Raw genomic sequence first — 25,883 nt, forward strand, 5'->3', positions numbered from 1 at the left:
AAATGATGGAAAAGCTACAACAGCACACAAGAAACTCATAGCAGGAAATGGTTGATAATCAAAAGCCAAATATCACCAAGGCTCCTTGAGCCTCAGCTTGACCTCTGGAAGGCCCTTGGCTTCTTCCAGGTATTAGCTTTGTCGGAATCCCCTGAAATCCTACTTTGTACATTTTTGTGGCTTGTAGCAAGACCCCTTTGCTGAGGGGGGTCGAGCAACCCTTTCACAGGGGTCACCCAAGACCATTGGAAGACACAGATGTTTACACTACAACTCACAATGGTAGCAAAAGTACAGTTAGGAAGCAGCCACGAAAATAATGTTGTGGTTGAGGGGGTCACCACATCATGAGGAGCTGTATTAAACGGTCGCAGTACTAGGAAGGTTGAGAACCACTGCGCTAGACAGAATTTATTTTCATTTAAAATAGAGTTATTAGGCTCTAGGCTTTGTTAGGTAACCCCAAGTTCAAATGAGCTCGTTCACTTGCTCAGTCACGTTACACTGTACCATCCACTAATACATCCCCAATTACTCATCTCTCATCACTTGGATTTATCTAAACGGGAAACAGACTCAGCCTCATTTCAACCATGCAGGAAGTTCTTTGGATCCAATGTTCCTTTCTCCTGTATTCTTCTTCTTCTTTTTCTTTCTTTCTTTCTTTCTCTTTTTTTTTTTTTTCAAGGCAGGGTTTCTCTGTGTAACTTTAGAGTCTGTCCTGCAACTCCCTCTGTAGACCAGGCTGGCCTTGAATTTGCAGAGAACCTCCTGCTTCTGGCCGGGCAGTGGTGGTGGTGCCTTTAAACCCAGCACTCAGAAGGCAGAGCCAGGCGGATCTCTGTGAGTTCAAGGCTAGCCTGGTCTACAGAGCGAGATCCAGGACAGGCACCAAAACTACACAGAGAAACCCTGTCTCAAAAAAAAAAAAAAAAAAAAAAGCTAAAGGAAAAACAAACTATGTGACATGACTCGGTTTTCTGTGAAGTCTTCATTCAATAACTAAGCAGTAAACAGTCAGAGTGGTGAATGCATATACTTTCACATCCATTTAAATATAAGCTGGATGTTCACACACCAGGAGCAGGGCTCAGTGAGTGACTGCAGACACAGTTTCTAGTTTACTTCAAACCCCAGTTCCTCGGGGTTCCATCCAGATACTGCCTTGTACCACCACCTACTGGTGACCACTTCCCTAGGGAACACCTACAAAGGATCTACTGGCTTACTTTGATGGCCATGGGACCCTACGTGGACTGTGCAAACACCACAGTGACTGCCTCCCAGTCACCGATGTCCTTCTTGAATTCCTGTCCGCTTGCTTCTAAACCGTAAGTTAAAACTCTGTGGAAAACATATTTGGATTCTGGACTGAAGGTGTCAACCACAGCACACTCGTGCCCCACCCCCCCTCCCTGCTTGTCTATGCTTCCTACTTTCCGTGTGTGTGTGCGTGTGTGTGTGTGTGTGTGTGTGTGTGTGTGTGTGTGTGTGTGTGTGTGTAAGGGGTATCTCTAGAAATATTACCTTATATTCCCTTCCGCCTGTAAGGAGTAAAAAGTCTAAAAGCTTCCGCATCTGGCCTCTGAGAGTAGGTTGTCCTGAGGTGGACCCCCTGCTGGGTTTCTTTTTATTACTTCTTTGGTGGCTACTATCAGCTAAGTTCAAAAAATTCAAAGAATTTGATTCCAAACAAGACATAGCTAATATAAGAGACATTAGTCATCTGCCCATACAAATTGTATTTTTATAAGACATGCTGGTGGCCTCCAGCTGTCTGAACAGCCAATCCCCCTATTAAATCATGGGGTAGTTGATCCCTGTTGACACGGTGCACCTGTGATCTCCCAACAGCAAGGATCCAGTTAGAGTTCACATGTAAACACATCAAGACTAAGTTAAAGTAAAATAAAATAAAAATTAAATTAGAAGTCAAGCATAGTGGCTCATGCCTTTGATCCACGCCTTTAATCTCAGCACTCAACCGCAGAGGTAGGCTGACCTCTGAGTTCGAGGGCAGCCTGATCTACATAGTGAGTTCCCGGACATCCAGGGCTATATAGTGAGAGTCTGTCTCAAAAGATGAAAACAAACAAAAAACTAGAAAAGAAATATATGCATGCATGCATGCATACATACATACAGTTAATGAAAAAAACTATAGGCAAACACTATTATGTAATAATATAGCTTAAGAAATTTATAATGTGCTCATCACACTGAGGTATCTAAAAAGTCTTAAAGCAAATATGTATGTGTGTTGAATTTACTTTAAGGGTTCCCACACTAATTTATTCATAGGATGCACATTTTCCCACACAGGCTGCATCCAACCTACAGTAAGACTCCTTGATAATATTAGGAGCGTGTTTTCAAAAATGTATTTTTAAAACTACTATCATATAGTAGTCCCAGAAAAACCATAGATCGTCATCTTCTAAAGAAAACTTTACAGTCTTCTCAGCCAGCAGCCTGGGGACTTTTGTGAGTCTCTAGAGACTTTTAGGGGAATCACAGGTTGAAATTTTTTTTCCCCTAGAAGCACTAAGAAGGGATTTGCCCTTTTCTGTCTGATTTCCCTCCAAGCATACAATGGAGCTTTTCTAGGTTTAGATACATCACAGAGGATTAAATGCAGAAGTAAATGTGAGAAGCCAGCTCTCACACATTCAACCAGAGGTCACAGGGGTAACAACAACAACAACATTTACACAAAATGTAAACCAATGCTACTCTGTCCCTCTGGTTCAGAAGGTGCCTATGTGTGCAATTTCAGAGAAATGTTGTGATTTCTGTTTTAATTTTGATAGTGACATAGAACTAGAACCTTCATAAGCAGTCTCTGGAGGGCTAAATCATTTTAAAAGAGTGTAAGAGGACGCGAGACTAGGATGCTTAAGAGCTGCTGTTCTTATTATTATTATTGTTCTCAACGACTCTCCACAGAGGAAAACTGAGGCCCAGTGGGTGGTGCTCCAGCAGGAGTCTCTTCAAGTAGAAACAGACTTTGTGAATTTGATTCCATGGACTTAAGCATAACAGCACTCTTGCCTGCTACTGTGAGCTGAAACACCAACCAAAACCCCAAAATATTGGGTAAGAAAATTGGAGCCCCAAAGTAAGCTGTTATCTCAGACTTACATAGTCTACACCCAGAAGCACATGCACAGAGGCGGGGACTGAGCCAAGAAAAACAGGCCAGTGGACAAGGAAACGCTGACCTAAGGCCATAGCATCCTGATGCCTGGTGGGTGGTTGCTGGGAGAGCGCACAGCTGAAATGTAAGAGTGTGCGTGTGCGTGTGCGTGTGCGTGTGCGTGTGCGTGTGCGTGTGCGTGTGCGTGTGCGTGTGCGTGTGCGTGTGCGTGTGCGTGTGTGTGTGTGTGTGTGTGTGTGTGTTATGTATGACTCCATGTATGCATACACAATAGACTGGAGGGTCTATATTATTTATTAACAATTGGCCAGAATTTATTACAAGATTTGCACAATTAGGATGATTATTTCTTTGGTAAAGATCACTGTGGTGAGATGCTGTTGAGAGTGAAGTGTGTCTGTGAGGCACTGAGAGAGGAGGCCTGCACAGCAGAACACTGTGGCCGAAGAAGCTCCATGTATGTTAGTCATCCATCTTGGTACCCACCAGCCATTGGTCGCTGACTCCAGTCCCTGGAAGATAAGTTCCCAGTAACCCTGACTCGGTGGCCACCCAAAAATGTACAGCTGTGCCATGACTGACCACTTGTTATTTTATGATTAACTGCTTTTTTTTTTGCTTCTGTAAGTTGCTTATGCAGATTGTTTTGAGTTGCCCTAACCACTTAACTTGGCAGAACAGAACAGTTTTTACTTGCTTGCATAGATATTGAAGGTCCCGGTGTGGTTTTCCCCTTTAAAAGTCCTTCCCCAAATCCCTCCTCCACGGCAATCTCAAATACGGCTCAGAGAGTGTTTGTCCTGCTAGCCGTTAATCAACAAATATTTAATTATAATTAGATTGAGTCTATGGTCTTTTTCCAAGGGTCACAAACTTCATAACAACACCTCCGCCCTGATATCAGTACCCCAGTTTCTCTGATGCTTGATAAATCCTGCTTTGACCAGAGACAATACATTTACTTAGGATATCTGAGGAAGGTGCACAATCCATTTCAAGGACGGCCCCCATGCACATCACCGGCCATCAGTGGGCAGAATGGCACCTTCATATAATAGGTGGATCAGAGACGACCGTGTCCCCAGTTACTGACCTTTTGGACGTCGCACAAATGACTGACATCCATCTGTTGGGCTTTATTTCCTATTTAGGTTGGATGACCCTGTGGTGTGGCTGTTTAATGTCATCTCAGGAAGGTCATCATCTCCTAGGAGCCCGAGGCTAGGGGGCACTGGACAGATAAGCTTTGCTGGGTATCAGAGGGAAAGTCAGGGCATATAGCTGAAGCCTGTGAGAGGTGCACAGTTCAGGGGTGATGACAGCCATCAGGTCCCTACCCAGGAGCATAACAGTAGGGGCAGGGGTGGGGAGGAACATAGGCCCTCTGTTCTAGCATGGGTTCCAAACCTAGCTCACACAGGCAAACCCATGCCATGACTGCGGGGGTGGGGGGGGGGTGGGGGGGTGGTAAAAGCAGGTGCAAGAAGATCCATGCTGAGCCATTTACTCCTTTGCTGCAAGCATTTCCATCTGTCTGTACCACCCTGCACCTTACCCCCTCTGCCTTCATCTGTTGCTGTTCTAACAGAGTGCCAGCCATGAACTTTGTGGCTTAAACAACACAACTGTGTCTCATCTCTGTAGGTCTGAAGTCTGACATGAACTAAAATCAAGGTATATATATATTCCCCCTAAGGCACCCACATCCCTTTTCTCAAAACTCTTTCCTCTGCCTTCTAAGTCAGCAGCAGACCACCAGAGACACAGCCATGTTTTTTTTATTTTCTACCACAGCCAGAAAAAAAAAAAAATCCCTCTCTTAAGGCCTCACCTGATTAGATTTGACCCTCCTGAACAGTCCAATAGTCTCTCTCGACCCTAACGGCCTTAATTTGTGTCACATCTTCAAAGTCCTTTTGCTAGATAAGATAACACAGTCACAGGTCCGGCAGCAGCACGCGGACCTTGGATAGCGGTGCTGGTATCCTTATCACACTCGGCCAGCTCGGAGAGCCTCTTGCTACCTTCGAAGCTTCTCCATCATGCTGGGCTCCCCTGCCTCTTGGTCTAAGTTTCCCCGCTAGCATTTGCTTTCTTTTTCCCAACAAAGCTCTTACTATGCTAAATTGTAACGGCTGGTTGGCCAGTGTTTTCTTTGTAACAAATACCACGGTCTACAAGAGCAGAGTCAAGGTTTGCAGTCCCACCTCCCCTGAACAGCCTCAGTGTCTAGCATGGTACCTGACACAATAGTGCTCAAATAATATGCCTGGGGAGGAAAACTCTTCCGTGGCACGTGATTTTCTATACTAAATTACATTCTGGCCATATGGCCATTCCTGCCTCCAGGAATCCAATCCAGCTGAAGGGACTCTTAGCTAAAGAAACTGGTACCCAGAGAGGGAAGGCGTGGTCTCTAGGGTAACACCGGTGCTTAGTTCCATGAAGGGCTGAGAGCAAAGCTCAAGTGTCCTCACTGCCTGGCCCGGGCTCAGTTGACTTTACTTTCCTTCACAGTTGGTAAGAAGTTCACACCCGTCCCTCTGCAGCCTGCAACCTACCCCTACTCCCAGCGCGGCCTGTACAGCTTGTCTCAGTTTCCCCGGCCTTTAGAACCAGTGTAGGCTAACGAGGCACAGCCCCCCTCCAGCCCGACACCTATTACCAATCCTGTTTTATTCTCCTCAGGCTGTGTCTTTGTGTGTAGGAATAGAGACTGGGCCCCTGAGTTCCCTGTTTAAAAAAAAAAAAAAAAAAAAAAATGTGGTCCTTTAAAAAATTTCAGACTGTGAATAAGCACAATCGCCCTTGCTCTTGTTTTTAAATCGTTATTGTTGTTATTAGCTTCATTTCTCAGCGCTTTCCCAGGAAGATGGTGTAACACAAGGTAGAACAAAGCACTCTGGGAGGAGCTGGCAGGACCCACCGGGACAGATCTTCGGTTCTCTACAGGAAAGGCAGACATTCCCTTTTCTTGCTAGGTCCTGGTAGAGAAATGCCTTCCTCTCCCTAGAGTGGGAGCCTCCGGGACCAGGCGGAGGTGGGTCTTGTTGTCTTGGCGACTAGCGAGGTTTGGGCTGAGCGGCGGCTCTAGCAGCCAATAGGAGCTGGAGGGGTGGGGCCTGCTGGTCTGTGGCGGCTGCGGCGGAGCTTGCAGGTTGGTGGACCCGGCACTGGGGGAGGGGTACGGGGGTCGCGGGGACACTGGGGGCTCCCAGCCGCCCCAAATCCTTAGGCGGGGTGTGCGGTGCCCTCGGCGGTCGGAATCCGGGGCTTCTCGTTGGGCCCGAGCGGCGCTTACGGGGGCAGTGAAGGCAGAGAGGTGGGAGGAGAGGCGAGGGTCGGAGCGGGAGGGCCTGGTGACAGGATCTGGGGGTTCCGGGAGGCTGTAACCCCAGAAGACTCCCTCTGTTAGTGCACGGGAAGCTTCTGAGAGCTGGACTTGGGAGAGGGAAAGGCTTCGAAGGCCCAGGAGTCCTGGAACTCAGCCCTCTTCCCTCACCCGGCAAAGCTGTAATGGGGCCGAGGGTGCTGGCTGGGTTATGACCACCTTGCCTTCTTCCGACTCCATGTTTCTTTTTATCCCCCCAGGCGTCTGGTCTTGCTGGCTCAGCAAGCCTGATGAGCATGAAGCTGCTGTGTTTGGTGGCTGTGGTGGGGTGCTTGCTGGTGCCCCCAGCTCAAGCCAACAAGGTGAGGGAGGTGAGCCAGCAGCACCTTGTTGCTTAGCGCCGGGCCCGCGGGGCTTTCACGGAGGTAGCCGCAGTGCCACCCTTGCCCCTCACCCATCCGAGGACCATACTTGGAGGACCTTACCGGGGGCAAGCTGCAGGACCTTCCTAAGGGTGTAGGGAGCACAGGGTTCGGAGCAGACTGCGTAGGTTCCAGACGAAACCGGCCCCCCGGTGGAATTTCCCACAAGCAGGAAAGTTTGTTTAGAGAAGTTACCCGAGTTCTCCCTGTCTTCCTTTGCCCAAAGTAAAACCAGCTGTGGTCGAATCTGCTGCTCAGTTTGGGGATAATCAAATCACGTCATGTTGTAAAATGCTCTCAGCGTCAAGGCATGCTCAGATGGAGCTTCTGCATCCAAGCCGACCCAGCTTCATGGCGGACCCCCGAGACTGGTCCCCATTCCTTAGGGATAGGGCACCAGCAGCTGGGTTCAGATGGTCCGTGAGGCCCTATGGCTTTAGATTCTGAGGATCAGGAAGACACTGAAGTGAGGTTGAGTAGCAGGGCTTGCTGCTTGGCTCTTCAAGGAACTCCTGGAGGGCGCCTTCTCGTTGCAACATCCCCCTTGCCTTTATTCACCCCTCCCCCATTCTAACCTAGGGAGTTAAGACAGAATTGGGGGGAAATCTGGCCACCTACCCGCCCCAGACAGAAAATACACAAGTGTGGGCCCCAGGGTTACGGCCTGTCACTTTGCTTAGCCTCTGCCCTGCACATGCGCATACCACTCCCTGAGTGGCGGCCTTAGGCAGCTTCTGTTTCTTTTGATGCCAGAGAGGTTCTTATCTTGTGGACCCTGTGATGTGACAGCCTTCCTAAAGAACCAGTCCTCCGTGACTTGGGGATGGGAAAATTCAAAAGCGCACACACCTCACAGAACAGGACACAGCACTAACATTGGCTAGCCTGCCTAGAATCTGAACCCAGGCCGGGATGGTCCCTGCCATTTACCCTTTCTGTTTTCCTTCCAGAGCTCTGAAGATATCCGGTGCAAATGCATCTGCCCCCCTTATAGAAACATCAGTGGGCACATTTACAACCAGAATGTGTCTCAGAAGGACTGGTAAGACATTGTAAATGGCTGGCCCGTGCCTGCATCACCTGGTTGAGATGACCAGGCCTTACTAGACTTCCTGTCCTAGAGATAAATTACCCGTTTCTGTGGAGAGCCTACAAAGGAATATTTTTGTCCTTAGCCATTTGATAGCAAAAGCCAGGTATCTTGAATTCCGGCTGAGGGGGTTGGATTTTGTTGTTTCGCTTTGAGTTTAAATGGAGGCGTGAAGAATGGTGGGAGAGATGTGAAAGAGGCAGGTGTCTGTAGTGTGTACCATTCGGTGCCTTTTGTACAGCTCTGTTACTGTATTCTGTCCCAGTTTCATAGCAACCTTCTAAGGTAAATGGAGTAGATAGTGTTCCCATTCTACAGTTTCATAGACTTAGGTCCAAACAAAGATCTTCCATGATGCTCCTTGCGTCTCTGGTCTTGAATTCATTTCTTCGCCCCTTACTTAAAAAAGCACAAATAACCAAGAATTCATCCAGGTAAAGAAAAGCAGTGGAAGGAAGAGTCAATACAGTGTTCTAGAAGGAGTAGTTTAAGGAGCTGGAGCCTCCCCTGAAAAGGGAGAGACCTGGGGACGTTCAGTGGCTATTCAAGATAGGGAGAACAGCCGCCATGCTGAGGGGAAGAGGCATCTGGGATTGGAACCAGGAAGGCTTGGGATGATCTCCTAGTGTAGAAGTAAGGCCCGTGGAAGGGAGCGTCAGGGAGACAGACCGCAGTGTGAGTGAAGGAAGCATCTCTGATTCTGGTAGTTTTAGGATGGGAATCTTCATCCTTGAAGACGTGGGAGCACACCCGGGGTAAGGTCAAGGCATGTGCATTGAATGGGGTGGGTCAAGGTTGCCGATACCTAGACATCAAGGATCACAAGGCGAGCTTAGAGAAAAGACGCAGCCCCAGCACTCTCCTGCCAAGATTTTGATTCAGCAAATATGGTAGTGTCTGTCGGAAGGGTAACCTTTGCTTGGAGTCCTTGAGGTGCTCGTGATGCCGTTGATCCAGAGCACATTTGAGACCTTTCAGACGAGTAGCAGTCGGATTTCCTACAACGCTGTCTACGTGGATGGTTGCGTAGACTCTGGATCCAACCTTTCTGGACCCCAGTCTACCTTGGCCATTTGTTAATCATGTTCCAGATTACTTAATCCCCGCTGTACTTTGATTTACTTTTTAAATTGTTATATATTTACGGATGGATGAATGTGTTTGTCTACTTGTACGGCTGGTCACTATATGCATGCAGTACCTGTGGAGGCCAAAAGAGGGCATCAGATCCCTTGGAAGGGGAGTTACAGGAAGTTTTGAGCAGAGGTGCTGGGATCAAACCCAGGTCCTCTGGAAGAGCAGCCAGTGCTCTTAACCACTGGGCCATCTCTCCAGCCCCACATTGATTTCTTTATGAGTAAAATATGGTAATACTTTGAGTGTGAAGTGTGTGTGTGTGTTTATGTTAATTTATATAGCACTCAGAGTGATACCTGTGCATACTAAGTGCTATATAAATGTTAGCTGATATTAATAATAATAATAATAAATTATCATCCCTTCCTAGAGGTTATGCAGTCAAATTTATGCTATAGCCCTGGAAAATGTGCTCTTCTCCTGAAGCATTCGTCTAATTCTTGTGCTTCTACTGACCTGGTGGTATGGTACTAAAATAATGGAGGTCTGGGAGGAGCCCCAATGGCTTCCTGTCATCAGCAAAGATGCTACACTGACCCCACTTCCTTCACACAGGCAGCTTCTGCGCCTGGCAAATTTTGGCAACACTGTCTTGAGGTTATGAGATGTCCTGGAAACGCAAGCTCGCTTGCCCAGAGGATGGGGTCTGGCCTAAACCTTTCAAGCTGCAGTTTATCCCTTCCTTTAGAGGCAGACTCAGGGGCCATCTGGTGAGCAGTCTCACGTGAAGACCCTAATGTCAGAGCAGTTCCATTACGGATGTCGGGTAGCTGCTGAAGCCTGGAGGTGAGACCCCAGGATTTTAGGGCCCAACAGCACTGACCTGCCTGAGAGCCGTCCCGTGTTTACTCAGTGCCCCTTGGTGGCGTGGGGATTGACATTGTTCCTAGCATCTTAGTGGGAGGGCTAGAATTAGAGATCTCTTTGAGTCTTCAGGTCCTGTGTCCCATGGGTCCCCTGCTGGTGTGCAGATTGAGGCCAGCACCCAGTGTCATGGCTGTGTGTATTCCTGTGTGGCTGGCATTCTGTCATCTAGTGTTGAAAGTCTATAATCACGGGCACGTGAAAAGGCCCTCTTGGTGGGTTTGTTAGATGCCGCATAGACAAGTCCCAAGGTTGACTTGATAAAACAGGATCCTTCTACACACACAGTCTGTCAGGGAAACACAAGCTGTGTGAGGTGTGAAACCAGAACTGCACCGAATGAGGGGGCCTGCAGACCCTTCCTCACCCGCCGCCTGCCTCCTGTTTCCAATGCTACCCCAAAGGGCACAGTTCGGAAGACACCGGTCAAGCTTCGCTTCCATAGTCAAGCAATAGGCTTGAGGCCAGAGAGGTTAAGTGAGCTACCTGACGTCACAGTCTAAATAGAAGAGTGGAGGATTATATCCCACTTGTCTTTCTTCTTCACTTTCTTCCCCAGTCTTCCCTGCCCAGCCCCCTTCTTAGGAAAACAAAGTATGTAGGGTTTCAGTGACTCTGGAGAACCAGAAAAAACAGCAATATTTCGCCTTCTTACTGCTGTTCCCCATCCACCCTTGCAGCCCGTTTCCCTGGGTACCAGCGTCCCAAACTGAAGAACTAAAGATGTTTACCTCCCTCTACACCTTGAGGGCATTCACAGTGCCCATGGTAGCCATGGAGTAGCCTTTCTGACCCAGAGCCCATGTGGCTCAGCAAAGGGAGGACTCGGCTCCCAGGAGGCTTAATTTGCTGGAGAAGGGAGGGCGGCATTTGCTCTGGGCGGGAACGATGCAAGATTAATGTTTCAGTTTTTAGAGCTGAAAGAGTTTTTAGTTCAGGACAGCCTTGAACTCAAGATCCCTTGCCTTAGTTTCCCGAGCGTGGGGATTACAGATGTGTATCGCCATGTCTGGCTCGTGGTGAGCGATGGGAACGGGCCTTGTCTGTGTGCGATTCCCAGAGAAGGTGATGTGCGGGGCCTTGGGGCAGTGCCCTGGAGTACAGCACGGAGACACCTATTCCTGCTGTAGGGGACAGAGTGTTGTAGCTGTTACCCAGAGGTGGAACCAGGACCCTTGGAGGTCTAGAGAGCAGATGGGTGCCGCATACTAGACTTGAGGAGAGACGGAGGCCTTGAAAGACCTTCCGCTCTTCCGTCCACTCGTGTTCTTGCAGATCGTGGTGCCTCTCAGAAACCCAGCCTGACAGCTTGGACTGTCAGGCCTGATTGTATGCAGGAAGCCACGCTTGACTTCTGCAGAACTTTCATTAGTGCTGGAAGAACCTTTTTAAAGTGACTTGGATCTTCATGTGTCAACCACCGCGTCTCACACCAGGGGAGAGGGTACACACAGTGACAGGCAGGCTAACTACCCACTATAATATGCCTGGTTCACTTCTTTGGACCTCTGAGGGGCTTACTTTCTTCCCAGTGAGAGTGGTCTTCCTTTGGGGTCATTTGGTTAGAAACCTGCCGATCCACGGAAGTCCGGGAATGAGGCCCAACTGCACAGACAGGCTGAGGCCTGGCTAAGACTGAGCCAACCACAGGTGGTGGCCAAAGCCTCACAAGCATGGTGGAGCTGCCACTTTTGCTGTCCTGGGCTTGTTTCCTATTTCAATGCAAGACCTGCCCATGATGCTCTTGAGCGCTGCTGATGACTGGGTGGTGGGGGCTCACTCTCAGCACGTGATGTATTTGGCACTCACTCATTGAGCCCTGGCTAGCCCCGTGCTCAACACAAGAGATATGGAGATGTGTAAGAGCTAGCTTCTGTTTTCATGGGATTTCCCACCCGCTGGGTGGAATAGTACAAATCAAGGATTAAGAGCTGTGTGGTGGGGATGAGGCAAGGGAACTGGCAGTATGGATGGGAAGTCAGGCTGAATCATCTATGTGGAGAAGGAGATGCATGCAGGCACACATCCAAGCTTCATGTGACTCTTTTGGGAATAGTGTGGCTCTAAGATGGGGGGGGGGGGGGCTTCGGTAGGGTCCAAGAGAGGCTGTGAATGTGGTGGGACAGTTCGTTTGCCTGGGCCCTGGATGAGCTGTGGAGGCACCGGTTGGTTTTAAGTTGAAGAATCTGACAGGAGTTCCATTTTGGTCCTGTCACTTGGCCACCATGGGAAGGCAGTTCTAGGCGGGACCAAAGAGCTGGACTTGCCAGAGAAAGGTTAGGGGAGCTTCAGCTGAGGTGTGCCAGTGGGAGGGAACCGAGAAGGTGGATTTTAGACACTTTTAGGAAGTAAAACCCTGGGTGTTCGGTGAACTTGCAGGTGAAGAAAAAGTATTGTCACAGACAATCCCCCGGGTTTGATTTGACTGGCAGAAGAGGTGCTGTGAGTTCCCTGCCTGCTCCCCGCATCTCGGAAGCACAGATCCCACAGCCAGTGTGCAGGACTGGGCACCAGGGGCCTGAGTGCACAGATGTGGCACTTACGGCTCCTATGGGGCAGTCGGGTGGTGACCACAGTCATCAGTGGACCTGGAGTCCAGTCCTAATAGGATGGAAGGCCTGATGAGATTGAGTGCCAGCTGCTGGGACAGCTGAAGCCACCAGGGCAAACAGCACAAGAGGAGAAGGCCGCTGAGGGTGGGGCTCTAGGACCATCGAGGAGTATGGGGCTGGCACCGGAGATACACTGGACAGACTGTTGCCTGGGAAACGGGTTCTGCCCTTCCTGGGAGTGCCTCCCTATGGGCTTTCCTACCCCTTCAACAGTACCCTAATCACCTGCTCGCTGTACCTCATGGTAGGAGACCCTTCGTCAGCCCTGTCTATTTGTGTTACAGCAACTGCCTCCATGTGGTGGAGCCCATGCCGGTGCCTGGCCACGATGTGGAAGCCTACTGCCTGCTTTGCGAGTGCAGGTACGAGGAACGGAGCACCACCACCATCAAGGTACTTCTGGGGCTGGGGGGGCTGCATACATGCGCCCCATCCCGTGATTTTTGTTCTTTTGTTAACATTCCAAAGCTAATATGCAGATATGGGACCTGATTCCTACACCTTTAGGCAGGGGGTGAAAGACATCTAACATCCTTTTCCTGTGTAGTGAGAACTTACAGCTGCTTGAGACTCTTATTCCCTCTAGAGAGAGGGTGCCGAGTACATCTCTGGGTTCCTGAGCAGCGGGGTATGATGCACGTGCTGGGAGAAGAGGTGGGCTCCTAGGGAGCTTGCAGGTTATCCAAGATCATGTCACCCTCCTGGAGAAAGCCTCCATGACCACATGAGGTATTGGACATGAGACTCTAGTCTTATCTTTTTCCTGAACCTCGTCCTTGTGGACCATCTGGGTGACCTGGAGACGGAAGCGATACATGTGGCCACACACAGGGAATGAAGTAGGGCGCCACGGAGCCCTTGTCCATCCTTCCTTCCGCCACTAGTCAGGACTCATCAGACCTTCTTTAGAGGCCATGAAGCCAACCCTCTTAAGCTTGTCCTCTGACAAGTCGAAAAATGGCATCAGAAATCATTCACCTGAGTTCAAAGATCCCAAATCGTCCCTGGGGTTCTTGCTTTTGAGGTGTGTTTAAAAGGAAGGTAGTCTTCACACTGCCCCTCCTACCTGCCTTCTCCGGACTATAACTCCCTATACCCCCCCCCCCCACTACACACACATTTAGGTAGAAAATGGCTGTCTGCCCTTCCCTCGCCCCGTCAGCCTGTGCAGATTGCACTCTGTTGACCCTCCTGCCTGGGGCAGCCTCTCCTGAACCAGCTCCCTGGTTCTGAACTTCCTTTATAGGTCTAGAGACCATCTAGATGGCCAAGACCTTCATTCAGAGCCCAGCGTCCCCTCCCTGTGTGGATGGGAAGGTGCCTCCAGCATGGACCCATATGCGCACAGACTCCCAGCCCCTCCCATTCGGCTCTGTCTAGGAGCCCCACCTTGGGTGGAGGCAACAGTTCTGAGCGTTCACCCCGTGAAAGGGGCCTGAACACTGCTGCTGCTGCCCCAGTTCAGGAGGAAGGCGATCCAGCTGAGCTTGGCTTCTGACGAAGCTGCGGATCAAGCCAAAAGGTCTTACGATTCTCCATTTTCTGTGTGTATCCATGTACGTGTGGAGGCCGGGGGTAAACGTTGAGTGCCTCCCTCATTTGCTTTCTACCTTGTCTTTTGAGATGGAACCTGGAGTCTACCAATTCAGCTGATTAGCCGGCCAGCAAGCCTTATCTCTCCCCCCAGCACTGAGCACATAGGCACACGCCATCATGTCTGGGTTTTTTTTAGTGTGGGTTCTGGGGAATCAAACTCAGGAGTTTGCTTTGCTGACTGAGCCGTCTCTCCAGCTCCCATAGTGGGTGGGTTTGTTGTTAAACCCCTTTGTACAGTCAGGGCCATCGCTGGGATCAGAAACCAGCAGTGACCAGGCATTTTAGGGGGTAGGAAAAGCATTTGAGGTGGAGTCAGCAAAGGTAGGTCCAAGTTTCGTCTTCACCATGTACTAGCCTCGCGGTCCTGGGTGAATTCTGTGGCCTTGTGGTTCCAGTGTGGCGATCACAGCCACTCAGGCTGAGTGCAGGTGCTTCCGTGGTCCGAATCACCGAGGGATTAGCGACACGCAGAAACCATGAGTGCTGAATGTCAAGTAGGGGCCCCACTAGAATTCACTGAGTACCCGTACTTCACACTGAGTTACTAGCCTTATTCAATCTGCCCTGTAACTTTTTTAATCGATTTTTATGTCTTTAAGCCTTGATGGTGGTAGCACACACCTTAATGCCAGCCCTGGGGAGGCAGAGGCAGGTGGAGTTCTGTGAGTTCAAGGCCAGCCTGGTCTACAGAGTGAGTTCCAGGACAGCCAGGGCTACACAAAGAAACAGTATCTCAAAAGACAAACGAACAAAATTCTGTCTTTATTTGGTAGGGGACTTGTGTCACATTTGGAGGACATAGAACAACTTCTGAGAGCCAGTTCTCTCCACCATGTAGGACCCAGAGATCAAAGTCAGCCATCAAGCTTGGTGGCAGGCGCCTTTATCTATGAGCCATCTTGCTGGCCTGGATCTGTCCTTTCCATAAGACACAATTGTTCGCGCTTAGGAGGCTCCATAGGTGGGAGGTGGGTGAAGGAGTCATCCCAACATGGCTTCCCCACCCTCAGCCCTCAGGGTGTGGCCTCTTGCTGTCCTCCATCCCTGCATGATGATACGCTGGACATGGACCAGCACCCCTCTCGGGACACAGGCTGCCCCGTTCCCGTCTTGCACCCCCAGTGAGTCCAGCCTGAGATCCCCGGTTTACCGTCCTCGGTCTCTGCTCTCTGGCTTTCTCAGCTGGTCCTTGCTCCAGCCGCGGGTCTCATGAATCTCTGCTCCTGGACAGAGGCTCCTGGATAACCAGCTGACCCTGGCCTCTCACTTCAGAGCCTCTCAGGTGTCTAGCAGCCGGCTGCTGCTTCTCTCACCTTGGCGCCTGCTGGAATGTTCCTCGTCAGAGAACTGTCTTGGGCTAGCATAGAGCCCGCGGTGTAGGCCGTTTTCCAGACCACCTCCTAGTGCCCGTGTCCAACCTGATGGTCCCCGGCAGCCGACATGGATAGGGGACCATCCATGGACTAGAAAGGGGGTCCTGATCGGAATGCTGGGTCACGGAATAAGGCTGATCTCTCCCCTAGGTCATCATTGTCATCTACCTGTCTGTGGTAGGCGCCCTCTTACTCTACATGGCCTTCCTGATGCTGGTGGACCCCTTGATTCGAAAGCCGGATGCTTATACGGAGCAGCTGCACAATGAAGAGGAAAATGAGGTAACCATGGCCCTGGGCTGCCAGCATGTGGGTCCCTAGGCCAAAAGTAGCCCTAAAGTAGAGGTGCCCCTCCTCCCTGCCCCTGTCATCCTCGGTTTGTTTTTCCCTGTCCATTTTCCTGCGCGCCACCAAGATACAGGTGGTGGCGCTGAACTTCCCCAGCACCTGGCAGGCTCAGTACGCCGTGTTACTAGTCTGGGGCGAAGAGTGGGGGTGGAGGGTGATCCACCCGGGACCTGTTGCATGGAGGTACCCATGATATGCTGCCTGCTCAGATTGGTGACAAGTATGTGAGGACTTGGAGGCGGTAGTTTGTTCTTTTGTTCAGGGCTTCTGCAAACATCTGTCGTGTGCTTGCTCACTTCAAAGCTTGGCCCTGGGGGGGGGGGGGGCTGGAGGCAGAGGCAGGCTCTCAGAAGCTAGAGGGGCCAGGTGGGTGGTGCCCTAGCACCGCCGTGTACAGATGCAGAATTTGGGTTTCTTAGGATAGGATAGGTGCTGGGGTGATGGTAAGTAGAGCTGGCCAGGAAGTTCAGCCAGATTAGTGAGGGCCTTAAATGCCGGACTAAAGGGTTTTGAAATGGGATCCACTGCACCAGACTGCCTACATCCCTGTCAGGTGAGGGGCAGTGTCCCTGAGCTCTGTCCCTGCAGCCTCATTACTGGAAGATACCAAACTCCCTCTGTCAGAGGAGTGGGGATTTGGTACAGGAACCTCGGCGTGTCCAAATGAGCACACAGTGGGAATGCGCCTCAGCCATGTCAGCCGATCCCTGGGAGATTTCCTTAAAGAAACCAGAAGGTGGCCGGGCAGTGGTGGCGCATGCCTTTAATCCCAGCACTCGGGAGGCAGAGCCAGGCGGATCTCTGTGAGTTCGAGGCCGGCCTGGGCTACAGAGTGAGATCCAGGAAAGGCGCAAAGCTACACAGAGAAACCCTGTCTCGAAAAACCAAAAAAAAAAAAAAAAAAAAAAAAAAAAGAAACCAGAAGGTGACTGGCTAGCTTAAAGAAGAAAGAAAAGCCGGGCAGTGATGGCACACGCCTTTAATCCCAGCACTCGGGAGGCAGAGGCAGGTGGATCTCTGTGAGTTCGAGGCCGGCCTGGTCTACAGAGTGAGATCCAGGAAAGGCGCAAAGCTACACAGAGAAACCCTGTCTCGAAAAACAAAAAAGAAAAAAAAGAAAAGAGGGAACATGCCTGCTGTCTTCAGATGCTTGTAGAGGAAAGCTTGGCCCAGGGGACAGAAGCCTCCTGGTTGAAGTGGGAGATTTAACAGGACCATGTCAGACGTGTTCTTACATCGTTGAACGATAGAGAGGCTCCCTTTTAGTGTAGTGAGTTGTGGGTCACTAGAGGTGACCAGGCCTAGGCCAAGCTGCACCAGGCAATTAGAGTTTTAGAGGTTTTTAAGTTATAGATTAGAGACAAGAAAAGGCAAGTTCGAATCCAGAGTGAGGACAGGGAGACTCGGGTCTGTGTGAAGCTTCCCAGGTGGTAGGTAGTCTTGGCCAGCCCAGACCTGGAGGACAAGGACAGTCGGTAGGCACTGGGGGCTTGCCCCTCCCACCAGCCTCCAGCATGGATCTGGCCAAAGGTGGAGCAGAGGTGAGGAGCCTGGCCCACTGGAGGTGGGGCTCAGGAGGTGATGGGGCTCAGGAGGTGGCGGCCCTGACAATTGGGTGGTCTGTGCTGGAGAGGAAAGCTTGCGTGCCTACCTGGTTATTAATGTGGAGTAATAGCAGCTCTGATAGGAGAGAGCATCACTAATAAACATGGGGCGATTAGGGGTAATGTGGTAATTGCAGTCCTGGCCGGGGAATAATTGAGAGATGCAGCCGATGATTATACAGCTTGCGCCCTGATTCCCTAGGAATGCATGGCTCTTGGGCATGGCCTTGCCGTGTCTCCCGCCATCCTAGATATGGAGCCAGGGGAAGGGTGGTTTGCCGTCGCTCCGTCTAATCCTAGGCCTCTCTTCCTACAAGAGACCTAGGAGCTCCTCACTTGGAGCCTATCTGTGGAGAGCCTTGAGGATGTGGTCAGGTCCCAGGAACAGGACCTGAGTCAGAGTAGATTCTTCTGCCTGCAGGTTTGGCCTGGTGGGAAGGATTCTCTAAGAAGGATTGCTGTCTAGCCGTATAAGGGGCTGCAGCGGGCTGCCACTGGCCGACTTAAGCCAGCGCTTATGAGTTCATGTCCCATCTGTAGCGGACAGACAGGAGGACACCCCTAGCCTCCCACCCAAGGCTTCTAAGGGTTCTAGAACATTGTATTTAGTTTCTTGGAGACTCTGGCCTAAAGTCAGCTTGGTCTGGTTGGTCCAATACACGGGGGTTGGTGTGGAGATGGGTGTGCAGGATTAGTTTCAGGATGAGTACCCTCAAAGTGGGCCAGAAAATACAGTGTTCTCATTACATGGCATCCCTGTGACATCCCCCGACTTCCTGTTATTCAGCATAGTATCCAAGCGTAGGTGCCTGTGGCCCAGCAGCTCCCATAATCCTGCAGGCGGTACTGTGGTGAGATTTACTAAGACCTTTGGCCTGTCCACAGGCTTCAGCCCCCAGATAGCCAAAACCAGTTGGCTGGGCCAGGGCCCCAAAGGCAGGCAGTTAAGATCTGATTTGGTGGGATGACAGTCTTTGGTGAAGCTGGGTACTTTGGGAAAATCGTCTTTAAGGTCCGGTCAAGGAGGACATCTTTAGTAAAAGAGGTCTCTGTGTTAGGAGGGAGGGCTTCCTAGCAGAGAGGGACTTTGAATGCAGCTCAGAGGGAGGGCTCATGGGAGACGGAGGACTGTGCCTTGTCAGGGAGGATGGTGGACTCTGAACTGGAAATGGCCCACGGTGCCTTCTTACAGGGCCTTTGAAAACTCTGGGCCGGGATGGTGAGAGACAGTCTATTGCCTCCACAATCAGTGCACATGAGGAAGGTCCCCATGGTCGCCTTCTGAGCGGCTGCAAAGCCAGGGCATTGGCCGCGTGCGTCTCTGGGCTGCTTAGTGGCCTAGACAGTGTTTTCCTAAGGAGGAGGCCTCCCCTGACCTAGAGAGATTTAACTTTCAGCTCAAGAAGAGAAAGTTGGAATGAGCCCTGAAGCGGGGGTGGGGGTTGGGGGTGGGGGGTCCTTTGAAAGGTCACGTGAGTTTATATAGTCAGTGGCCTCAGAAAGAACAGTGTCTGGGCCTCAGAGTCTTCCCTTCCCCTCTCCCAGGAGCCTGGGGCTCAGGCAGAGGTGAGATTTGATAGCCAGAGTGTCTGTCAGGATTGGGGGCTCCTCGGCTCCCTCACCCCAATTCTTGTAGGTAGGAGCTCTCCTCTCAGGGGCTGGAAGCCTGGTAAAGAAAGAGAGGCGTCCCCCCACAGTGCAGCCTAGTGTGCAGAGGGAGATGAAAGCCTGCCGGGTTCCCTTTGAAAGCGCTGGCAGAGCCTCAGTGGGCCCGGCTGCTGGGCGCTGCCTCCCCGGATTCCAGGGGCATTAGGCCTAATCCCTGGGCTCAGACGCCCTTTGAAAGGAGGAAGCCAGTATGTTTGTGGGGACAGAAACGGCAACAGAGCCGTTTTAGATGTACGGAGCTGGCCCCCTTTGAAGAGGGAGAAATGAGGGTTTCTCTGAGGCTCTAGCTGTCTCCGCCACTCGCCCCTGAGCTCTGACAGGGTCTTCAAAGTTCTCACCCCAGTGGGGGCCGTGGATTGAGTTAGTTCTGAGATCTGTGGGAGGGGGTGGACGAGGAAGCCAGAAAACAAGGAGGATGGTGGAAACTATTAGGGACACGGAAGGCTAGACGAAGAGAAAGCTGGGGCTTCCAAAGAACAGCTTATCTTCCTGTTCGTGGATGGTTGCATAGTGTGTGCTGAGAATTCTACACACACACACACACACACATACACACACACGCACACACACACACCAAGGTCTGGAAAACATGGTACAGACTGTTCAGATGGTCCCCTCACCTGATGATAGATTAGGAAGATGTGCCTTTCAACAGATGCTTCTAGAACATCGTGGGGCTGCACTGCACAGCACTTGAGGGTAGTCCTACTTAGGTTCCCAGCTCTGCTGCTCAGTGTCCTTGCTGCAGACCTCAGAGTGTGTTTTCTAAACCTGGAATAGACATAGTGGCCCCTACCCCAGCGTCAGCATTGGGCTCAGGCACTGGAGTGCTGTCGCCCGGAGAGGTGGCCTCCGGCCACAAGTCACCTGCAGCCACTTGCCTTTGAGCTAACTCTGGGCTGCCTGCTTCTTTGGTTGTCCATATAAAATACCAGCCAAAGACAGCTGCTACTGAATCCTAAGATGGGAAATACAGGGGTGTGTGTGTGTGTGTGTGTGTGTGTGTGTGTGTGTGTGTGTGTGTGTGTGTGCAAGTTTAAACATGGTCCCATGCAGCCATGCGACTTTGGGTTGCAAGGTGAGTCCTCCTTCGGAGTCTAAGTTGCTTCGTGCACAGGATGGAGGTGACATTAACTGTTTGCCAGTGGATGAGCCTGGCAGTAAGCCCTGTGAAGTGCCTGGGAAGGAGCCTGGTCTATAGAAGTGTATGCTTGTCAGGGTCACATTGGTCTGGTTACCTGGGGACCTCTAGGGAATCATCCATATCCATGCACCACTGTGGGAGGGGCTCCACACACACACCCTAACTGTCCCCTGCCTGCCTGCATTCCTCAGACCCAGCCCTGAAGGGACAAGGGTTGGAGGTGATGACTTCCTTGCCCCCTCACCCCACCCCCCCCTGCCCTGCCAACTCTACTGCTAAGCAGGCAGGAGTGAGGCCCTCCTTGGGTCTTCTTGGGAACAGATGTGGATGCTCTAATACTTTTTAATCAGACTATTAGCCATGGGGACATGGAGCCTCTCAACAGCAGCTTTCTCCCAATTGGGAGCTGTCTGCCGAGACTTCGTATGAGCACTCACAAGTAGAGCTGTGGTAATGCGGTGAGTTGTGACACGCTCCCTTAATGCCCTGCTCTGGCTCTCTCCTGGCTCCCATTTCCTCAGACAACCTAAGAGCAGAGCTGCTGGTCTTCCACCTGCTCCAGACAACCCTAGTCCTGTCCCGGCTTCACATCCAGGCTCTCATTTGCCAGAGCCCGCCAGAGCAACACTGGTCCTAGAATGGACTGGTCCTAGGAGTGGGTGGAAAGCAGCTCCTGAGGCCCCCAAAGCTGGTTTGGGGTCCTGGTTTGTAGGCCAGCTGTTTCCCAGGCAAGGTGGTCCTTCGGTGCCCACTCTAACCCCACGTCCATACTAAGACCAATCTGAGCCAAGCTGTGTTCTTAGGGGCCACTCAGGCAGTGCGGGCAGCCTGGGCAGGAGCCGAGCAGAAGGTATTGGCAATGGTGATCTTCAGAGGCAGCTCCCCTGACAGAAGTCTGCCTGCTTTAACCCCTGCCCCTGCCCCTGCCCCATTTGCTGATGGGTCCCCCCAAATGCTGGTGGATCCCTGAACCAGCCTTTGAGGCTCCTCGCGCTGACCTTGAATGTTTCCCATCTCCAGATGCTGACAGAGTGTCCGCATTCCTTGTGTCATTGAGACCACCTCAGTGTCCATCTTGTTTGTAGAGAGATTGGTCCTGAGAGGTGACTCACCCAAGGTTACGTATCTGGTAGGGGTCAAAGCCAGGTTTGTTCCAGTCAGCACCACTGTGCTGAACTCCCAGAGAAAAGGCCACTTGAGACCCCATTCTGTGCTTGCCTGTTCACTTGACATGTGGGTCTCTCTCTGACACGCACACCCACTAGTCACACTATGGTGTTCAAGCACATAAGGTCACTAAAGGGATTTTGTGAGGCATGACTAGGATTTTTGTTTGGGTTTGCTTTTTGGTTTTGGCATGTTGCTAGAAATTGTACCTACAACCTCGTGCATGCTCAGTAAGCGCTTTATTTACGACTGAGACCCATCCCTAGCTCTTTAAACATGGCTTATCCTGGGACAGCGTCTTACTAAGTTGTTCCTCCTGGCCTTAAACTTGCTATCCTCCTGCTTCTGCTTCCTAGGTAGCTGGGATTACAGGCCTGGACCTCACCTGGCCTGCCAGTGATGCCCCACTCAGGGTCTTGGACAGGGGTTCCCAGGGGACTGTTTCTAGGTCACCTTAGAAACAAGCGAGCTCAAGACAAATTGCCCAGCACTGCGCTCGAAGGATAGTTCTACTTTGCACCATCCACCTCTGCCAGCTCATCCGCACCTTCCCGCTCCGCCCTGCTCTCCAGCCTGGCACCCGTGTGGCGACAGAAACTATGCCAGCTCGGGGCATTAGAAGCAAAGTTGCATTTACTGGGCGGCTCTGGGCTTAGAGGGGTGCACTAATCCTTTAAGAGATATGTGGCAGGAGATGAGAGGCGGGGAGAGCTGGAGAGGAAATCCCCATGGGCTGTGGGCCTGGCCCTCGGCTCCAGTTCTCCCCCAAAGATCAGCTTCAGGTCCTGCAGGAAATGCATGGGCTCTGGAGTTTCAGAGGCAGAGGAGTACTAATTAAGGGAGGGCTGACGACAGAAGCGAAGAGGGTCTGAGAGCAAAGGGGAAGGGGGACAGGGAGGCAGGCCACGGGAGCAGAGCTGCCCAGCACGCCGTGCTCACAGCAGCCCCGGAAAGGCGATGCTGGCCTTGGCTCCAGATTTCTACCTCTCCCAGACTGAATGATGACCCATCTTCTCTTTCCCAAGAGGAGCAAGCTTGGTGTGTGTGTGTGTGTGTGTGTGTGTGTGTGTGTGTGTGTGTGTGTGTGTGTGAAGCGTATGTGTAAAGCTTGCTCTGTGTGTGTGTGTGTCTGTGTGTGCGTCTGTGTGTGAAACTTGGTGTGGTGTGTGTGTATGTGTATATGTGTCTGTGTATATGTATGTATGTGTGAAGCTTGGTGTATGTGTGTGTGTGCATGTGTCTGTGGGTGTGGGTGTGGGTGTGGGTGTCCATTTGTTCGTGCAGCTGCCCCCTCCAAGAGATCCTGCAGCTGTGATCTGTGCTGACTCCTTAACAGGCCCCTCCCCCACCTTGAAAAGAGGGCACCATCTCAGGGTAGCCAGGCCCTGGCCCCTGGCCTTCCTATTGCCCCCTGGACAGTAGCACAGGTAAGGGAGGTACACAGCCTAGTACCAGCCCTGTGCATTTGGGTACATAGCCTTGAAGTCAATACCCAGTACTTCTCCTGAGTCTTAGGAGTGAGCCTGTGGGGTTTAGGATGCTGCTTACACTTGAGCCAGCTCTGCCCCAGAAAATCCTCCTTCTGACTCTTGAAGACTCCAGAGTTTTTCTGGCCAGGCACACTGTTGAGGTCTGCAGGTGACAAGGCAAGACCCTCAGGAAGCCCACAGCACTTGGGGAATTCAGACTTTAGAAGTGCTCTCGGGGCACTTGGTTCCACACCAGCCTTTAAAGAACCAGGGCCCTGACCCGTCCAGCCTCATGCCCAATCCCTTCCCTTCTCTTTCCAATGCAGGATGCGCGCTCCGTGGCAGCAGGAACTACGTCCATTGGAGGAGCCCGAGCAAACACTGTCCTGGAGCGAGTGGAAGGCGCCCAGCAGCGATGGAAGCTGCAGGTGCAGGAGCAGAGGAAGACGGTCTTCGATCGACACAAGATGCTCAGTTAGATGGCCGGCATGGTTGCATCAGGACCCAGCCCACGGCTGCCAGCATCTGGGGCTGGACGGAGCCAGTGGCCAGTTCCCTTCCCTCATTGGAGTCTTCCCTTCCAAAGCCCACGGCATTTGTCCTCCTCCTTCCTCTCTGGAAGTGTACTCGACTGTTATAACTAGGAAGTGTGGTTGGGTCGCTGGTCTCTAGCATCTCTGTAGGTCTTTGGGGTAGAAGGGAGGGCAGGCAAGGCAGAAGGGACATTTGAGGTGGCCACAAGACTAGGTGGAATTCGTCCTTCCTTATTCCATCTTCTCCGCTCCTCCCGGCTCCGAATCTTGGGGGATCTTTCTGCCCTTGGGTAAATGGAGCTGTGTCATCTGTGGGTACTCAGCACTGAGCCTGTGCTCCAGGATGCTTTCCACGTCCTCCAGTGCTAGCTTATCTCCCACTTGGCTTGGCTCCAGCCTCAGAAACTGTTCTGGTGCCACTGAACCCATGGCAGCCTCCAGAACCCACCTAGAAGCCTCCTTCCCCTCTCCTCAGCTCCTGGTCCACCAATGCATGGCAGTGCCCAGGCATGCCAGCATACTCAGCGGCTGTCACCTCACTCCCATCTCAGCCATGCAGCCTCCCATCTCTCCCCAGTGACTGCAACTGCTGAGCCATAAAGTTGGACCATCCGGGGAGCTGAGCAGCAGAGGACTTGAATACCATGACTCCTGTTCTCCAAGGATGGCCACTTGTCCCTGAATTTCATTGTACCATGCATGGAGAGAAACGTTTGTCTTTCTGTTGTCTGTAAATCAAGGAAGCCATTAAATTGTTTTATTTCTCAAATGTCCAGATTTCAAGGAAGAGCATTGTCCTAGGTGGGTTCAGACAGAGGCAGAGCTTTGCAAAGCCGGGGTAGACTCTGTCACCTGCTAGAGTACCGCCTGTGCATGTGCACACCACAAGAAGGCTTAATGAACTGGCCCCTGGAAGTTGTGTTTGCTTCACCTTTGAAGCGTCACAGTGCCTGCCTGATGACACTCTCGTACCCTACTGGCACATTAAATGCTGTTCCTTGCAAAATGTCCCCAAGCGAAACCCAGACAGGGGAAGGACTAAGAGGGTGGTCAAGAGGAGTGTGCCCTAGCAGGAAGAGTCGGTGGCTTCCAGAGTGGCCGCTCTGCAGAGCCCAGTGCTGGGTCAGCTCAGCCCTGAATGTACACGGTGGGGGGTGTCAAAGACTCAAGCCCGAGGGCGGCACCTGTGAGGAGCAGTCTGTTGGAGTCGCTGTCCTTCGGGGTTGTCCCTGTGCATGGAAGATGTCTGTGAAGCCTTTGGCTCTCAGTGAAGGGCTAAAGTCGAGAACAACTTGAGGTGGGAGTTGCTGTTTGCAAAGACTGCTGAAGTTCAGTGCTGAGTCCTCAGGGGCATGGGAAGGGGTGAGGGCATGCAGATAGGGCTTCTAGAAGGTACAGAGGGTGGATATGGAATCCATAAGCTGATTGTGGGGTCCTGAGCAGGCCTTCTTAACTGGCATGAAGCCCCAGGTGGGGCTAACAGGAGGCATGTGAGCATGAACGCAAGGCTGGCACAGGTCTAGTGTTGATTACATTTCTCGGCTGCTCATTAGCCTGGCATTTTCTCAGCCCCTCCTACGGCTCATCACTGATTGGGAATCTTGAGATTTTAATGTGCTTACTTCATAAAAGAAACAGATGAGTGCATTTATTTGCCAATAACTTACATGGAGTCTGGAATTGCTAGACCTCACCTTTGCAGCCCCTCTGCCGGGAAGAGACCTCAAGCACTGTTTGTGAGTTCTGGGTAAGTCCTGCAGAGATCTGCCTAGATCTGGTACTTTGAAGGACTTGGGGTGAAGCAAGCTCATGATGCTAGCTAGAAATCAGCCTCAGCATAAGTCGAATACAGGAAAATCTGTGAGATTAGAAATGAGTGTCCGCTGCATAAGGTTTCAATGTAGCCAAACATCTAATTGTATAGAATTTCACGTTTAAAAACAAACAAAGCTGATGTTCAGACATGGATTCCAGAGTACGCGTCACTGGCGGCACCCCCTGCCTTCAGAGGAGAGATTGTGTAGCCAAGAATGGAAAAGACCTGAGGTAGCATTCTCCGTTGTATCTCATATGATGGGCAATGAGCACAATCTTAATGTCCTATTCAGAAATTATCTCATCAAACCCACCCGCATGCTGCTGTGCAGGGCCTTCGTGCCACCTGGAAGAACAGCTGGGCGGGGTCCACCTTGGAAACTGGAGCCTTAAACTGGCCATCCATGGGTAGAGGCTGGACAAAGGGAAGGAAGGGAGATGGAGGCTAGCTGCTTCCTGTGGCCCATCACTGCATTCCTCACTTGGCCAACAGCAGCATCCTTGTGCGCCTGTCTCCTGGCATCTTTCCTCACACACCTGCCAGCAAAACCAA

At 51.4% G+C, this 25,883-nt stretch overlaps 2 protein-coding genes across 5 annotated transcripts in view; one reads left to right on the forward strand and one right to left on the reverse strand.

Annotated features, from left to right (window-relative positions):
- Positions 1 to 25,883, reverse strand: part of Igfn1 (immunoglobulin like and fibronectin type III domain containing 1) — an 84,797-nt gene that overhangs the window by 53,962 nt on the left and 4,952 nt on the right. The window lies entirely within an intron of this gene.
- On the forward strand, positions 6,217 to 24,284 carry Tmem9 (transmembrane protein 9). 3 transcript variants are annotated; one of them, XM_052737061.1, is made up of 6 exons: positions 6,217 to 6,314; positions 6,749 to 6,859; positions 7,861 to 7,952; positions 12,898 to 13,006; positions 15,733 to 15,864; positions 23,309 to 24,284. In XM_052737061.1, the coding sequence occupies exons 2-6, from the start codon at positions 6,779 to 6,781 to the stop codon at positions 23,459 to 23,461; spliced, it is 567 nt and encodes a 188-aa protein (XP_052593021.1). In that variant the 5' UTR covers positions 6,217 to 6,314; positions 6,749 to 6,778; the 3' UTR covers positions 23,462 to 24,284. The 3 variants fall into 3 exon arrangements, with proteins under 3 accessions (XP_052593021.1, XP_052593023.1, XP_052593022.1); XM_052737063.1 differs by having other exon boundaries at positions 6,219 to 6,314; positions 6,749 to 6,850; XM_052737062.1 differs by lacking the exon at positions 6,217 to 6,314 and adding an exon at positions 6,358 to 6,479.

The sequence above is a fragment of the Peromyscus californicus genome, unplaced genomic scaffold, assembly GCF_007827085.1.
Source record: "Peromyscus californicus insignis strain IS unplaced genomic scaffold, ASM782708v3 Scaffold_14__1_contigs__length_90479793_seg_2, whole genome shotgun sequence".
Lineage (NCBI taxonomy): Eukaryota > Metazoa > Chordata > Mammalia > Rodentia > Cricetidae > Peromyscus > Peromyscus californicus.

Coding starts and splice junctions, on each gene's coding strand:
- Tmem9 (XM_052737061.1), top strand. CDS start 6,779: ATGAGCATGAAGCTGCTGTGTTTGGTGGCTGTGGTGGGGTGCTTGCTG. Junction 7,953..12,897: donor AATGTGTCTCAGAAGGACTG/GTAAGACATTGT, acceptor TTTGTGTTACAG/CAACTGCCTCCATGTGGTGG. Junction 15,865..23,308: donor ACAATGAAGAGGAAAATGAG/GTAACCATGGCC, acceptor TTTCCAATGCAG/GATGCGCGCTCCGTGGCAGC.